The sequence below is a fragment of the Trachurus trachurus genome (genome assembly GCF_905171665.1).
Source record: "Trachurus trachurus genome assembly, chromosome: 4".
Taxonomy (NCBI): domain Eukaryota; kingdom Metazoa; phylum Chordata; class Actinopteri; order Carangiformes; family Carangidae; genus Trachurus; species Trachurus trachurus.
The window spans coordinates 25,358,922-25,377,435 of NC_139898.1; the positions used below are offsets into that span (position 1 = coordinate 25,358,922).

General features: G+C 42.7%; 1 protein-coding gene across 1 annotated transcript in view; it reads right to left on the reverse strand.

The window, feature by feature from the left end:
• Positions 1-18,514, reverse strand: part of ror1 (receptor tyrosine kinase-like orphan receptor 1) — a gene marked incomplete at both ends in the record, with an annotated part of 127,671 nt that overhangs the window by 29,031 nt on the left and 80,126 nt on the right. The window contains 3 exons of the mRNA XM_083970879.1: positions 2,857-2,890; positions 3,205-3,495; positions 11,264-11,326. Of these exons, the coding sequence (XP_083827005.1) occupies positions 2,857-2,890; positions 3,205-3,495; positions 11,264-11,326 (388 nt within the window). The remainder of the gene's footprint in view (positions 1-2,856; positions 2,891-3,204; positions 3,496-11,263; positions 11,327-18,514) is intronic.

An 18,514-nucleotide genomic window follows, 5' to 3' on the forward strand; every position in this document is an offset into this window, starting at 1 on the left:
GTGACACTAATGATGAGCAGCAGTGACGATGTGCCCACCACCACCGCAGCTCCACCGCCGTCAAAGGAGGCCACTGTCTATTTAAATGAGGTCTGTAATGACTGTAATGAGACTCAAGATTGCACGCTGCTCCTCGCTCGACTGCAACACTTTCCTTTACAAGCTGGCAGTGGGGGAAAAAATGAATGACACAAGGAGAAGTTAATATATTTGAACTTGTAAAGTGTAATGTAGTGTGTGGTTTTTAATAACTGAGTTTGAATCTTTGAGATTGTCACACTAAGGGAGCCCGAAGGACGAGGCATCTACAGTCAGCTAATGTCAAATTAGCCAAATAAAAATGATTGAAAATCATTATTATAGTGATTTTAACATACAGTATCTAACTCTTCTCTCTTTTTTAGGTGAGGTTATGTATCACAAGTTGAGACTTTGAAAATCTTAAAAAAATTCAAATGCATCATGGTCTTGCAGCTCCAGCACAGAACTACAGTATAATGTTTAATATACCATGTATCCTGTTTGTTTACAGACTCTCCCAACATGTACAGAGATAATTAATGAAGTTTAGGCAATGGAAAAAACATATTCTTACAATTTCTCTTCGTCTATAAATATAAATCTACTAAGTTGTGATATGTACGATGGTCACAGTCACATTTTTTGGAAAATAGTAGATGGAAATTAAAAAGGATGTTGAGAAAGGAAGGTTATGGAAGTTGCCATACATCCATTCCAGAGAAAACTTTTTCTTCTGATACTGTAGATAGTTAACAGTATTAAATAAAGAGCTGCAAACCGAGAGTTTTAACTGGGCGAACAAATCCACAGAAAATGTGTGCATGTGCTGTGATTCACTTCACATTTCCAGAGAAGTGGGGAGGATGACTCAATCATCTGTTATCTCATTTGCTACAATATTCTCCTCTAGATATGTGAACTTGGATTAAAAGCAAACTCTCACACTAACATTATAATAAATGACAGCCTTGAAATGTCATCCTGATAATCTCTTATGTAAATATACGGTTTGAAGCCAAAATCACATCTTCAGGCTTAAGGTCTCCATTAGTTTATTTAATATCTAATATTTTCATGACTCTATTGTGAAGCCAAAATCGATTACATTTCTTTTATTGATATTTCCCTCCAGAAATTGCGATTGTGATTTCTTTCATCTCTGCAACAAGCTTTAATTTAAGCTGCACAGGAAAAAAACCAAAAACATGTAAACAAAGGAATGGCAGAAACAGATGTTTGAGAGAGCGAGCAATCGGGTACGTGCTCAGATGTGCACACATGTGTACGACTGTGCATGCGCTGGATTTAGTAAGTGTCTGATATCCACCTTGTGCCAGCAGTTTTGATTCACAGAACGCCGCATGGAACATGGCAGCGGGCCTTGCCATAATGTCATTGGGGAAAATCATCCAGCTTAACTCCTTTGATCCTGCGGGAATCAAACGAGCTGAGAAAGTTCAGAGAGTTTTATCCCATAACACTGAGAAGACGTCAAAACAAAGCAAAGGAGACTCACCAGACTCAAACTAAATTTTGCGTCAGGCAACAGAATCGCTACAGACAGGACGGGATGGAAACGTTTTAGTGGAAGATAATTTAGATACTTTCGTACAACATTTTATATCGTTTATATCATTTGCTGCTCTCGAGACCTTTAATTTGAAATGTGTGTTCCATGTTAAGAGATCAGGACTGAGGTTGGCTTTGACTATACGTTCAGACAGCTGGTGGCTAATTGGGTGCCTATAAAACGTCATATAACAGCAACCACACAGACAGTTCATCAACTGAACTCTAAAGCAGACGCGGTACATTCACTCTTAATTACAATAACTTTATTATAGCCCTGAAATCAGACGAAAGCCTAATTATTGCCCTGAAATCTAATGAATAGTACCGGTCTTTAGATTGTTATCATTTTGAGTCTGATTAAAGCTGTCTGAAAGTAAATGAACCTAACCCCACAAATACTGAGTGTGGCTCAGTATGTTGAAAACACCATGTGCTTCACATGCTGGTTTGTGATTGGCACACAGAGCCACATGGTCCACATTCCTGCTGCACACAGCCTGTATTCAGACGTGAGCCATGGTGAGCTGTAATGACTGGTCAGAAACAGCAGCATAAAGCATCAGAGTGACAGGGATTTAAAGGCTAATATTAAAAATTCATTAAGCTACATTGAGGCTGTATCAATGATATGGAAAAGTACAGGTCAGGCCTTTTTATAATGTGAGTTATTATCCAATGAATATGCTGTTTAGGACTTTTTCAGGGTGGCTCTTTGCAAGTAGGCAATAAATTACTATGAGAAGTTTAAGATGCAAAACAATGCAACAATTTCCAGTTTTCAGACCGCAAAACAATAAGTCATCAAACTGAGGGGACGTTGTTGGATATGTCAAAGTCTCTTAAATCTATGCCTTTAAGTCATTTGCATTGTCTAAAACAAAAAAATGTTTTTAAACAATATAAAAACAGACCCACGACGAGTCATTATTGTATCATCCTTCTCTCTCTTTGCGTGATCCTGGGTCACATTCCACCAAATGTGAAAATCACAAGCTGTGATTTTGAGGTTTCACTATTCAAAACAGACAACATACTTGCCACTCCCTCATCAGCATGCAACAGTACTTGACAAATCTATCTGCAATTCTCAATGGACAATCATTTCTGAGATAAAACCCAGAAACCATTTTCATATCAGTGTCAGAGAAGTGCTAACAAATCACTCGTGCGAACCAGACCCCCCTTGTTGCAGTGTGGTAAGTATTGTATAGCATGAACAGACTTGATAGAGAGAGAAAAATGGATGGAGAAGGAGAAACTTACGTTGGTCTTCCTGGCAGAGGTGTAGGGAGTGGATCTGGAAAAGAAGACAGGGGGATTTTTTTTTTACAACAGGATAAACAATATTGCTCCCAGATTTTGCTCTGTGCACGCTGCCAGCTACAAGCAAGAATCAGTAGAGACGAGTGTTGCTAAGAGGAGCCAGATCTCTAGTAGGAAAAGATCACTAAAGAAAAAAAATGTCATTGTCACAGAAAGTGAAGAAAATACTCTTCATAGATCCAATTTACTGTGACATCTGCACACCAGACGTCTTTAAAAAAGCAAAAGCTTTGGCTCTTGCAGCTTTGGATCAAACACAACTCTCACTTTTCCAAATCTCTCTCTTACCGAATTTGACAAACAGCACGCCCGTTGTGGACACGGTGCCTTGGCTGTTAGTGGCCACGCACTGGAAGTAGCCCGTGTCGGTGGTGTCCAGGTTGCGGATGCGCAGGCGCGAGCCGTACGGCGTGGCCCGGTAGGAGACGCGGCGCGGCTCCTGCACGACGGGGGCGTCGTTCTTCAGCCAGCGCACGGTGGGCAGCGGGTTCCCCGACACACGGCAGAGGAGCTCGGCCATTTGGCCCAAAGAGGTGGTGATGTTGTTCATGGGAGCTTCAAGACGGATAAACAAGGGCTCTGGAAGACAAAATAGAAGAATATGAGTGACATAAATGAAGAAGATAAGGGGATTGAGCACGAAGAATTAGAAGAAAAAATATAGAAGGGGGCCAAGGGAGAAGAAATATCAGGAGAGAGATGATTGAGGGGGAAACAGACAATAGGAGAGGGAAGACATTGTATTACACACGGCCAAGAGCCGAGACATAAATCAAACAACACTTACTGAACTACAACAGAGCCAGATATTTTCGAAAAAAAACACATGCTGCTGTATGAAATAATAGTGGTAAAACAACTCACTATTTTCAGACACACATATTCAAAGCCTGGTTTTGCAAGTTATTTTGTGGTTGCCACTGTGGTGACACCTAATTTCACTTTTCATCATGGCTGTATGATGCCAGAGGGTTTTCCCCAGTTAGTACAGTATGATCTCATGAGGAAACACCACCTGTGTAGTGGGTGTACAGAGAAGACAGGAAAAGACCAAACAACCATAAGGAGGGGGAGGAAAAAAATTATGTTATCTAAACTTATTGTAATAGCAAAGTGTGATGCTAATGTGTTGGGAAGGTGTTGGAAAATACAGAGCAAAACATTTTTGCATGATTATCTCCAGGACCACATTTTTCCCCGAGGTGGTCAGGAAAAAAACAATCTGGAGGGCCACCTAAGAGTTTAATGTGCAGGAAAAACATTAGTGTTAATGTCATGAAATACCTCTGGAAAGTTCCCTCAACCCCAAAAACCCATCTTAGGTATGCAGAAATGCTCCTGGTTACACAAACCGGCCAAAACAAACAAAGAAGGAAAAGCACATAGAGGGGAATCTCAAACGCTACTCAGATGAACCTCAGCGAGTGTGAATAGAGAGGTTGAGAAGTAAAAATAGAGGCAGGCACTTACGTATGCAGGGAAACCCACACATTTAAATCTTTACTATGCCGTGTAAATTAATTAGTTCGACCATCTCGGGGCTGAACAACATAACTTTTTACACCACTCACTGGCCCCGTCCACTGTGCTCCTTGTAAAATATCACAGCTTAGTTTCCAGTGCTTGACACAGCATCCGTCAGGTTTGGACACACTTAAACTGTGACTGGTTGCTATATGAGACGTCTGTCTGATGAGATCACAGGACAGGCCAAGGGGAGATGTGTCAGGAATGTGGCTTTGGAGGTGGAAAGATGTTGGACGATGAACACGTAACTACCAAAACACTTCCCAGTAACCAGGTCTCATTTCCCCCGCAACCTGGGTTTTCCCTACAAGGGCTTTGCTGTCTCCTCCGAGCTGCTCTCCGAGTCTTTATCTCTCTCCCGATATATCAGTTCATCCTCTGATGTTCACGACAGCATAGTTACATAAATACCTTGGAGGTGAGCAGGAAAAACATTGATAGAATTCCTGGATAATCATAAATAAATTCCTGTAATAGCTGGTATGAAGCTATAATATGTGTGTGTGTGTGTGTGTGTGCCCTGAATTCAGACTGTAAGGCAGCACCTGTGTCTCTCAGGCCAATAGACTATCGGTCGATGTAGTTTGAGCATGTTTTCCATCAAGTATTGAAGGAAATGGACAAATGTCACAAAACTAATCCAAGTTACAATTACAATTTCACACTTCAGGTTGGAGCATGCCGGTGCCCTTACTTGGTAGGCTACTCTGTCACTGTAGCAACCCTTGTGGTTGTATGTACTGTATAGCCTAGCTGACGCCAACAGCGAACACATTGTCATAAGTGCCTACGAGGTGTCTGCTAAAAAGAGAAGTGGGCACATTTGTCTTGGCATACAGCCTGTGTGTGTGTGTGTGTGTGTGTGTGTGACTGTACTCCCTAAAGCCTCAGGCTTAACACAGCAATGTGGTACTAACAAGTGTGTGACAATATGAGGAGACTCCCACCATCAACCACACCACCGCCCCCTTCTCACCCACTTTTTATCTGTCCTCCTCTCTCTACATAAACCACGGCCTTCCTTATTTGTACAGTTTCTGTCTCTCCACAGTTCATCTGACTGCTGTCCGGACAAAACATCTGGTCAGTATCCCAAAACATCGGGATGATTTTCAGGAAAAAAAAAAAGAAAAGAAAGAAAGAAAGAACAATTTCTAATAGGCTACAATTAATGAGACACTTAAATGATTGGTAGAGGACATCCACCCATCACCTCCACTTAGATTCTCCCTACTCCTTCCTGTATCTTCCCATCTACTCACTCCTCCGCTCACTTGTCCAAGCATGTGCTACACTTCTAGATATCTGTATTAAAAAAAACAAATCTTGGGTGTGTGTGGGGGAGAGACGCTCCTGCATTGCATCATATAGACATCATCATCTTGCAGGTGTTTCTATCCACCTTTTTCCGAACGTCAAAAACCTTGTAAGCCGGTTTTGCTCTTCTGGTGGAATTTTATGTTTACGTTTCCATGGTTTCGGTAGTCGCGGTAAATACATGGATTTTTTTTTTCTTCAATGAAAATCTGTAAAACGCATGGATCATCACACCAGCTTTTAACAATGGGACACAAATTGACATCCGTGTTAAAAGACAGCGTTAATAGATCCATGTGTTTACCGCAACAACGACAATGACTGAAAACCATGGAAACGCAAATGTACAATTCCACCAGAAATGCAAAACCGGCTTCCTTTTTTATTTTTTTTTATTTTTTTTTACCATAGATGACGTTGGGAAACTTGTGGATACAGTCAGCAGCAAGGACACACACAAACACACTTTGATCCCAGACACAGATCCCAGTCTCTTCTGTTTGCTTTAACAAGCCTTGTAAATGGATTATCAAGGCAAAACTTAATAACAAAATGTAATCGCTGGTGTATCAGGAGGGTTGCACAGACAATAGATAACCAGGTCAACCTCTGATATGATCATAAATGAAGACACGTGTATGACTGGGATGGCGGAAAAATGTGCAAGCGGTGTCTTCGGTTAATTTGTGTCACTTGCTTCTTTTCATAACTTGTTTACTCTGCTGTTTTGCCACTTTTTGTTTTGCTTTGCTTTTCAATTTAATCGCTCCTGATCATGTTACCATTAGTAATCACTTTAAATGTCATGAGGCGACTGAGAGTGCGCTGGGATCAGATGAAGGATGTCACAAACGGTTACATTGTTTTTTGTCTCATTACTCTTGCGTTTCTGAATTTGTCAAATCAAACAAAAATAAATTTCCCAGCTTCAGTTATCGAAGAGAAAACATCTTCTACTTCTATGACTAGATGATCATATCAGTGGTATCATCATCGTGTGTGTGTGAGTGAATGAAAAGGGAAAATCTAATTATTTATTTCGCGGCTAGAATTATTATTTACCTCGGCAGTAAATCAGTGTCGATGTGACAGCTCTGACACTTTGGTTTGTCTGTGCTCATGTCAGCTTGTTTTGATCTTGTGCCTAGTTGTGCTATTGTTGTTGAATCCCCCGAGGACATAACATGGTTTTAGGTTGGTGTGTAGCACAGTGTGACTCAGATCAGGAAAACTCGATGTTGCAACAACTCCCCACAGTCACAGGTCATTACCTCCGCTCACACTGAAACATCCACAGTACACTCATCACCAGGAACATGCCGGTACCAGTCACAGAGCTGTTACACCACACACGAAGGTCATTCCTGCTGGATGATACAGTACATTTATCTTTTTTACAGGACAGTGTGTCTGGATGGAGTTTGCAGGTTCTCCAGCTTCCTCCCACAGTCTAAAACACATGCCCAAACCCAAACCCAAACCCACATGACTGGCGACTCTACAGTAAATTACCCGTGAATGTGTGAGGTTGTTTGTCTTTATATCTACAGTACTGTATATCCAGTGTGTGGCCCCGCCCTCTCTCTAACATCAGCTGGGATTGGCTGCAGCCCTCCTGCGACCCTGCACGGATGAAAGCGTGCATGTCCAAGCGAACTTCTGTGTGTAGGTGTGAGTTTTAATTATGATTTGATTCCCGACTATCAACACAAAGTCACGGGGGATCTGCTGGGAATCTATCCTACACACTGTTATGAGTGTAGTGAACTGAATCCTTCTTCTTATATAATGACTAAACACTTCACTGCCTTAATCTGCCTTTTGAGTCTGATTATATTCCTGTAATCAGAAGAGTGCTTCATGTATTACTGGGTAAATTAAATATTAAACAGACCTGCCCTGAAAAGACACGTGTTGTTTTGCCAACGGCAAGAAGGTCACACAAAGTGAGTCACTTTATCACCATCTCATTAGTTGAGTTGATGGAAAAGAAAATGGTTTTTGGAGTTGTGTGGCTGCACACTTCATTAGCTGTTATAATAACTGAGAACAAAGCGGCAGAGAGGGAAAGAGGAGACTAGGGGAGATGATGAGAAGGGAAGAGGGGAAAGAGAGCAACGAGTGATTTAACTGCAAAGATGTCCTGCCAATGTCTGTGTGTAACAAAGCCACTCTATACGTAATTGTCTCGCGGTGAGTGTTGTGGTATTTGGCACCAGGAGCGCTGTGAAACTCAAGCCCACGCTGCGGACTGCCCCTTTAATGTGGCAGGCGACTAAACGGTGCCCTGTCATCGGGGGCACCGTTTCTCGCAGAGGTTTCGTACAATCAAACACTCACACGCAAGCACACAAAACGTAAACACACGCACACCCACACGACCGCAACGCACACAAATTACCCACGTTCAGAACTGGCCACGTTACACTACACCGTCTCATTTCACCAGCAATGCTTGCGTCCTATATGTGTGTATGTATGTCTATATATTCAATAACATACAGTACATGGCAGTGGAGCTGTGCGAGGCAGGCCGCGCTCAGCGAGACACGGGCTCAGAAACCTGAGTGGCTGCACAGCTAACTAAACATACTCAGCAGATACACCGAGGAGCTGGGACTGTAGCACTGCCAGCTATGGTTAAAGGTGAATTTCATTAAAGTTGGGTCACTCTCCAACAGAGAGAGGAGAGGAAGTAAGGGAGGAAAAAAGTGTACCGAATGAAACAGAAAAAGAAAGGGAGAAAAAGAAAGAAAGCCAGGGGGGGAAATCAGTTCAGTAAACTATCATCACCCCTGATTTTAGCCCAATAATGAGCCTCTTTCAGCATGATAACTTCCTGCTACTGATGCATACTGATAGAGCCACGCTACCTGAATGCTGTCTGCTTGGTCAATCAAAACCATTCCCTGCCTGCAGACAAAACAAGTGGTGCAATCACCATCCATCCATCAGATAAGAAACAGATGTTCGTCACGGGGCTGAGCTGAGCAAAATGACACACACACACTTATACACACACACACACAGATACAATACTTTGAACACATGGTTTGCGTGCGTGCGTGCACACATGCAGCCTTTGTAGATTTTCATATTTCATGATGTTGTGGAAAAACAAAGCTGTCTCTATGATTTGTTTGGAAGTGCTCCTCGTTGTATTGATGACTTTTTAAACATTCTTGATTGGTCACCATACTCATTATCTTGACTAAACTGCTTAATCATGCCAGAAAACTACTGTCCTCCTCCTCCTCCTCCTCCTCCTTCTTGCCCATGTGTTTAACAATGTCTGTTTTTGTGTACTCAGACTCTCTTGCAGGGTGGATCTCTTGCGGGAGAGCTGGATTCGTGAGAGATGAATTAAGAAAACCAGGAAAAATGAAGGAGCACAAATGAAGGTCAAGATCAATAAAGTTTTACACTGAAGATTTTCCAAGTTGGGGTGTCTTCGTGGGGGGATTAGGCGGATGTTGGCTCTCCAAGCTCAGGGGGAAACTGAGGAGAAGAGGGGGGGGGGGGGGGCAAGATTTGACTGATAACTCCGGGCAACAGTGTTGAGAAAATATCCAGAAAATTATGAGGATCTGAGTCAGTTGTTCCTGCCGTGCTGACAGAGGACCAGCTGTTTTAAATGCCTCCGTTGTCAGGATCGGCTGATCTAAACCTGGGCAGCTCCAGGAGACGTGACCATCCTCACCACAAAATAAATAATTTAATACCCTGGAAAGAATCCGTATTGATCAAGTAAAGGGAAGGAAAACACTGGCCAACTGTATTCAGGACAACCAAGCAGCCTTGAAGACATTTTCATCTCCATATTGTATTTCGATTTTATAACAGGGTTTTGGATCAACGGGTTGGAGCCAATCCTAGACAATGGGCGAAGGCGGGGTACACTCAGTCAGGACAGGTATCCACAAGTCTATCATAGGATCTATCTCACACATACAGACACAAACAACCAGTCACACTCACTCACACATCACATAATAATCACTTGAAGTTATAGTTTGTTCCGGCCTCCATCGAGCTGCTGCACTCTAAATAGGCCAAAAGTGCAATATATACGAAGCATCTTAGCATGTTTTCTGTCATTTTTTTCTTCATTTCAATGTCATTGTCAGTGTGAAATGCATAGTTAGATGTTTAATTGTGTTTTTGGGAAGTTTCATGCCAAGCAACTGTCTGCTGTGTGTGTTCCTGAGATGTTTTTTATTCTATTTCACTGTAGCACTGTGCTGTGGACAAATTCCCAATAAAGTTTAATCCAACCCTCTAACTTTATCAACACCTACAATATGGGGACTCTAGAGTACATAATTAACCAAGTGTGAAGGTCTTTGCACTGTGGGAGGAAGCTGGAGAACCCAGCGGGATCCCATACATCATCAAGTGTTGTCACATTTAAAGGTAGGGTTGGAGATCCTGGAGAATCGCTTCTATCAGGCCATTGAAAATATGTATTGAAAATACACAAGTCAAAAGTCCCAGCTTCTGTCTGAAGCCACGTCTTCCCCTTTCCGCGGACATGGGTGAAGACACTCAACACACATTGCCAGAGCTATATTGATACACACCAGACTGGAATGTGGCTTTTCCGCAGACGTCGGTGAAGACTCTGATCGTGCACGCGAGAGAGGGAGAGAGACGGTAGCTTGATTGACACATCACGATCCAATTGACTACAACGTGACATTGTACGTGATTGGATGGTGATTTTTGAGGCTTGTTCATTCCCCAGGCAACTAATTTTTTTTCATTTTTGTGAAAAAACCTTTATTTACTCAGTTGCAATTGTGGTGGTGTTAAGAGGATTTCTAGCAGATTAGTAAAAAATGATCCCGAATAAGATCTCCAACCCAACCTTTAATATGAAATTGATACAGCAATGACCTGAAGTTATGTACCTTATCTGCCACTATACAGTACAGTCCAGTATTCTTAAAACAAGTGCGATTGGGATTTCTGATCTGAATAGGAGCAAGTTTGTAAAATGATGGAGTTAGAGGTCTTTCATCGAGTATGTGCGGTGTAAGAAAACAGGTTAAAAGCAGCAGCACATTTTGAAGCTTCACAATGAGAGAGAACTAAAAGTAGGTCAGTGGAAATGAGTGAAGTGCAGTGCACCTGTGGCTGGACTCCCACATGCTGCGTGGATCAATGTGTAATTCGTTCCATCAATTATCCTGTAGTCTACAGCGACCTGGGCTGGGACAGTGGGTGTTGTCCGAGTAGCTGAGGGTGTGGTAGCTTTTTAACACATCACTGCATGTGACTCCAGATGGCAAAGCATCGGTGCTACGGTTCAACGCAGCAGCATGTGTTAATTGTTTTGTGAACATATCATCAGTGCTTTGTTGTAACAGATGTGTTCAGCAGCTGGGTCGAGCAGACAGCTGTCAAGGTGTGTGTGTGTGTCTGTGTGTGTGTGATGAAATCATGAGCCCTGCTTTTTTTTGTGTGTGTGTGTGTGTGTGTGTGTTTATGTGTGTGCATTTACCATCACTAGACGTGTTCCATGAAGTGGTAGCTAGCACACTGGGGTCTTGGGGAAACTCAGACCCTGTAAAAGGAGGAAATGGAGACAACTATTAGTATGTGTGTGACTGTTAGGCAGCGTGGACTTTCACTGGTTCAACAAGTTATTTCACTTGATGGATCGTGAACCCAGTAATGTCAGTAATCAACTGTTTTGGTGTGTTTTTGTATCACTTCTTGTAAAAGTGGACATGATAGTGCTGTCTACTGTTGCTCAAAGAAACAATAGTCAAGTGATGTGACTTTAGAAAGGTTTAAACTTTACACGAAAGTCATGTGATGTGCCAATGCAACAACCAATCACATGTCTTTTGATTGCCGCAGAGAACACATGTATTGCACTCCACTCTTTAAAGAAGAGTTTGACTGCATGAAGGGAAGTGTCACAGATTCATGGCTTCCCAATTCTCTATAATATAACTTAAACAAGACTTAAATGAGAAACAATGTGTCCCAACAGACCAAGTACAGTAACTGCCACAGAAACACTTACATTGCCCTCATCGAGACCCTCTGAATAAATGTGATGCCTCTAATCAAATGACATTAAAAATCTGAATAACAGTTAACGCTGCTATTAATTATATTAATCATCAGTTAGATTGGTGTAGACTTTGTTCTAAAAGACGACAACAAGAAACAAAAGTGAAACAACACTGATGATAGCACTGTACATTTGCTTGTGTAGATCAAAGGTTTGAATGTACAACGATGGGCCTATCAGCGAGCCATGTGGACCTAATGCTGCGTTATTACGAGCTGACGACAGGACGGCCCTCTGCTTTTCATTACGCCACAGAGCAGACAGAAAATGAGCTTCAGTGTGCACCGCCACAGGTCAGAAGGTGATACCTGACAAATGAAAAGGCCCGAGCACGGCTCAAAGACATGCAGGACTGACGAGGACGGAGCCTAAAGTAGTTTCATCTTTGCTGGTTCTCAGGGCAACAACACACACACACACATATTATCCCACGGTTACAATCAGCTAGAATGTAGTGAGTTCTGCCTTTTAAGCAAGTGTGTGTGTGTGTGTGTGTGTGTGTGTGTGTGTGTGTGTGTGTGTGTGTGTGTGTGTGTGTGTGTGTGTGTGTGTGTTTTTGGGCAGGCTGGGATAGTTTAACATGATGAATGAGTAAATGGCTGCTTGCCAACTATACGGACTTGCACCCTGCAGTCACAAGCACATGCAAAAAACACAAGCATGTGCAACGAAGCAACTGTGTACACACAGACAGAGATACAACTGCGAACCAAACATGTTCTCAAACATGTACAAAACACTTTTTTTTTTAACCATTTACACCCATAAAAATAAGTTGGAAACATCCTGGTTCTATGCGTGGCGTGCAGGGGGAGAGAAAGTCTGCAGTCAAACGGGACCAGCCGCCTGACACAGGGTCATGCTAATTGGGTGATAATGTGTTGTTTCACACGTGCTGTGTGTCAGGACGGTAAAGACTATGTGGTGGTGGTGGTGCTTGGGAAATGAGCTGTGTTAATGAGCAGCGCTTTGGGCCTCTGCACCTGTTAGTGAGGGAGACTGGAGGCTTAGCAACACCAGGCTGGCAGCTTTATGACTTACAGTCAAGATATGTAGCGGCCAGCAACTGGGGCACGATAAAACATAAAGATAGCTGCGTGTTCATTATGTTATCTCTTTACTAAACTGGTTTCACACTCACACAGCCACATAATCTCCGCTGGCTATGCTCCGATGATCCTCTTGAATATCTCTATCTCTGCTTATTTCAGCACGGGTCCCAAAATGACTCGCAAGCTTGTTCGTGAGGGCTTCTAACATGACAGTGAGTTATAGCCAGTCTTGGCCCCAGCCTGAGTCTAAATTTTCCCAGTGTGCTGCACTGACAGACTTGAAGAAGCCCAGGGCTCTGTGCAAAGAAAAGACAGAGGAGAGGGGGCAACGCAACTCACTAGCTTCACTCGCACAAAAGTTAGCCAAGCGCAGCCAGGTGAGAGTTCAAGAACGGGGGGAGCGAAGTGTGAGCAGAGGAAAAGGGGAAAGAGCAGAGAGGGGGGAGGCACACAGCTGCCGTTTTGGGTCTGTCCATTCTTGGAAAATGTATTTTTTTAAGGGAAAAAAACTAAACAATAGCATGTGAGTTTATTGACAGTACTTTTCCAGATAAGACATTTGTCCAAATAGACGCTCAATTTTCCATTTCTCCTCTATTTGGGTCACATCTGTTAGTTGTCTTTCATTGAGACAATCATCTGGAATATGAGGATGAATTGCAGTGTAATTTTGAGATTATCTCTCTAATGTTTCTCAGCATTGGAGGGAAGTAATTGTATGACGCCCATTTGTTAGTGAGGGGCTAAAAATAGGCACCTTCACATTGCTTGTGTCAGTTCAGATCAGCCCTCCTTGCTGTTGTGGTTGCAGGCCCTGATTGGATCATCATCTTGCTCTGATTGTTCCTCATTTATTAACTGGATCTGTGTATTAGAAAGATCCTCGTCTGACAGTGAGTCAGTAAAATGGATCGAAGGCTCTGGTTTTGCTGGGTGGAGGAAAAAGGAAGAAACTTTTATAGTGAATTTCCTTCATTAATACTTGTATAAAGTGTTTGGATTAAGGTTTGGGTGAGTCAACAGTGAGCAAGTGTTCCTCTTAACTGTGACCACAACCTTGCTGTTTTATTTGCCCACACTTTACTAAAGCTTGAACCTCAAAAAAGCATCTCATGAACAGTCATATTGTTGTGTGCTGTGGGCTGCATGAGTGCTTCTTATGCAGATTAGGACACCAGATGAGAAAAAGCTCACAGCACATGGAATATAAATACATGGATACCTGCACAAATACAGATGCACAACATCTGTATTCAAGACTGTTTTATCATAACTTTTTTTAATGATGTAAAATAATGTTATTGTGTTTAATTAATGGCAGCTTGGGTCACTGATTGTATCTGGGAAGTATTTTGAATCATTTCAGTTGTTAGAGACAAAAACAAGTGCACAGAACCAACCAATCACAAAGCACTGTTTTACTTTTTGCTGTCGTTGGCAAAAACAACCATTAAATTAGAGAGCAGTTTATTCCACTTATTATTAACTGGTTTGTGAAAATTACACTGACGCCACTTTACAGGTACAGTATGTGATTCAACCTGCAGCACCTTTTCTCAGAGAGTTTATCAGAGTGTGATTCCGTGCTGTGTCTCCAGCCGTGAGCCGAGCTATAACCTCTAACTGATTGTCTATCATTTCACATCGCTCCCATTTTTACAGGCACGAGTCAGCGTCCTAGAAACTATTTGTGGACTGATATCATCTCCTCCCCGTTGGTTTTTATTAGAATAACGATTACTGTTAAAAACCCGTAATGTCACAGTAATTTCCCTTTAGGCACCTTCAAAGAAAACCAATATAACCTGGATCATGAAGCCGTGCACATATTTCCATATAGCATGTCAGGAGTGATACGTTAACTTCAGGCCACTCTGGTATCGCAGCGAACTCGCGTCAGAAATCAGGATGTGTGACGACCTTCATTACAGTATCACTTTCTCCTCTTGGCCGATACGGCATATTTCACGCAACTGAAAGTTTTGGAAGCCCTTCTTTCATTTGCAACTGTGTGCCACTCAATTGCCACCCTCATGGCAAGAAAATATACAGTGTACTGGGTTGACATGAAGGATCCTTTGAGGGGTCCGCACTCCGCACAGCAAATCTCCACACAGAACGTTCCATGAGAGCAGCCTCTGATCCCCATCCAGCTGTATTTGGCTTATGATGATAAAAATCACGCAGGGACATGAGCTTAACCCCTATAAAGCTCTGAGAATTTGGTGTGACTTTACTGTGACAGCAGCATATGGGAATTAGTGCAGAACCTCAAACTCAAAGGCATGGGAATGAGGGAAAGGAATGAAGCAAAAAGAAAAAGTGAAGGAGGAAAGTGAGAAAGGGGGGAGCCTCGGAGGGCAAAGCAGAAATGTTCAATCTGAGCGGTTATGCATAGCAACTAATATGCTGTTATATGGTCTGGGGCGCAGTGTTTGGAGCCAGGGTGTTTGGTGTGGTGAGTGAGACTGATGTATGAGCTCTCCCGCTCTGTTATTAGGGCCTCTCCCAAGGTCCGCTTCCACTCCTATTAGCTGGAAAACTGATCTAACTCAGGGGTTATCTGGAAGCAAACCCAGCAAACCCAACCGCTTTCACAATGCAACTGTGTCATATTTTCTGCCTTAAAGAGGTGAGAGATAGATATACACAGATGAAGAAAATTCAGGAATGATAATCATTTCCTTCTCAAATTTGTCTTAAACGGATACGTCTTTCTGTCCAAGTTCCGCTCTCTTTTCCACTCTGTGCTCCCTGGCCTCGTTTTTCTTTTTCTTTAAACTTTGGCAAAAAATGCTCTTAATTCCCCCAACAAACCACTGTCTCACCCCACTTTCCCACTGTGAGCTCACTTAAAGTAATTACAACTTTTATGTGAACAAGCTCTCCCTTCATATACCCAAACGCTCCTCCGTCCCTGACAGCGAGAAGAGCGAATCAGGCAGCCAGTGTACGACTGTTGCGTGCACCCAGAACCAGACTAAGCACCATATAGGGCTCGAGCTGCCTTAATGACTTATTAGAACAATTAGATTCAAGACTGGAAAACGAGCGGAAAGTTATAGTCTTGGCGAAAGGACGAGGATCTGAGAGAATAAAGATTTGTCAGGCCAAGAGGGAGAAAAAAAGAAAGAAAGAAGAGTGGCGGAGAGAAGAATAGTCAGTCAGAGAGGGGACTACGGAGGAGAGCCGAGGAATCGGAGATAAAAGGAGGAGCGAAGATTTGGAAAATGTGAGACTGCAGAAGACGAAGAAGAAGAAGGCAGCAAGGGAGAGAATGAATAAAGAGAAACTTCACAATAAAGCCGGAGTAAAGGCTCTCGTAAAAAAAAATCTGCTTTTTAGGAAGTGGGCTTGTGTCCCACCGAGCAGAGTGCAGATTTGTGTTGGCTGGAGAATTTATTCACTGTCATTGTGTCAGATGTGAATAACTGTTAAGACCGGTCATACACGGGCCTCACAGAGTCAGAGCAGCGGTGGCCAGTGGTGAGGAGGAGACAGAAATTAGCCCAAGGACGGAAAACGAGACGGCAGATGGTGATTTTAGTCGCTCAAATTGAGGGGTCAGGTTTTATAACAACTTGGCTCTTATTTCTGTCCTTTTGGCCGTTGTTCCCACTGGTTCTCTTGGTTATGGTGATACTGTACTCAGAAATGTACCTGCTGAGACATGGAAACACTGCAACATCCGTACACCACATCACTTCTGGATGATTTGACAGGAAACATATTTTTGAAGAAGTCGATAAAAAGTTAGACTTTTCTTCTTTTTTTTTTTTACTGGACTGTTTTTTTTAACATGGTGCCTGTGGTGGACTGCTATGGACTGACCACTGCTATTAATCTGTCTGCATTTTATCTCTTTATAATGTTCAGTTTCGAACCAATAACAATAGCTTTAAATAACCTGATCTGGGGGATGGGTTTAATCTGTTTGTCTGAATTCTTCTGCATCTGAAAAAAGAAATGAAATGAAATGACCCTTAAGACAGATAACACAAGGAGATAATAGAGGGTAAAAAAGGATGATAATGGACCTGTGTGCGTGTGATTGTAAAGCTGCACCTGTGTGTTTGTGTGTGTGCAGGTGTTAGTTCCCAGTCTCAGTTGGAGCGTATAAAGGAATAAAAGCAGACTCAAGAGTGTTTACCTGAGGACATCATGCACCAAAGAACACAGGACTCATCAAACCACACACACAGACACACACACAAAGTTGTGCTCTGTAACCTTATAAGACCACAGAAGGGGGCGAGGAGGAGGAAAGAGGAAGGAGGGCTGAAGGGAGGGAGGGGGGGTGGAGGTTAGCAGGGTAGATGACAGGAGGAAGAATGGAGAACAATACACAACAAGAGAAAGAAAGGGCTCAAGTTGCCGCAGACATTTGCTCTGACATGAAAAAAAAAAAAAAAGTAAAAAAAAAACTAGAAACTGTTGCTTCCCCTCCAAAAATCACACAGGGCCGAGCGGGGAGGATGTTTTATGCAACTTTTACTACTTGGTTTGGAAGGATTGGATTTGAAATTATAGTTTGGCTTGACCTCATATTCTTGTTAAAATTTTAGAGAAAACTCCGGCTCCTTGTTGGAGCCAAACACCCTACATGTGTCTGTTTTTTTATGTTTTCATATTTTAATATTCAGAAGGTGACACACAGGCGCAAGTATTGAGATATATTCAGCTGCTGCTTTTTTTTTATTTCTAAGATATATGTGTAAAACAGCTGTGAGTGCACTCAACAACGGTCAGCACTGATTTGAATTGTATCTGTATCTATTCTAACTGTCCTGTTGCATCAAACATCAAATCCTGACTCCCCCAACTCCTGCAAAAGGAAACCTGAGCAGGCGGACTGTAAGCTGTAGCTGTGACACACACACACACAACCAACCAGCGCAGAGAAGACGGATTTAAACGGCAGCTTGTCACTCCACAAATTATCTCTCAGCATCTCTCAGGCTCACATTGACAACTGTCACTACCCCACCATTCCTCCAGTCCAGGCAGCTGAGCACGGCTGAGTGAAGACATTTGAATCCACGATGCAACCTGTTGGGGTGCAGCAGGTCCATAGCGGATCTTGACCTCTGGCCTTTCCTGGAGCCGACAAACAAAACAGAAGAATTTCCATAGAGCCATCACTGTGAGGGGATCTTCTGGTCTCAACTGTTAATGTCATCTACTACCCCGGTCTCCAGCACCGCTCTGCCCAACCACACACAACACAAACAAGAGGGGGAAGGGGGCTCTCGCTGTTCCACTGAAACCCTATAGCACCAACTCGCCCACAACAAGGCCAAACTGTGCAGGGACCGGTGCCAACTGCCAAGGCATATACTGAAAATGAGGATATTATGACGTCCATAATAACACGGTGGCTAAATGCTGCAGAGGAGCATTTTTCACTGACAGAAGAAAAACAGAAACAGGAAACAGGGAAAACAGGAAGAGGAGACGTGGTGGTTGGAGCAGTTTAGCACCAACGTTAAGCAACATGTATGATCTTTGACTTTTATACCTGCTCAGGATGTTGGCTTTCAGTGCAGTCCTATCATGATGTTATCATATTGCTTTGCAAAATTGTGTTTTTTTGAAATAATGATTCAAAGCTGCAGTA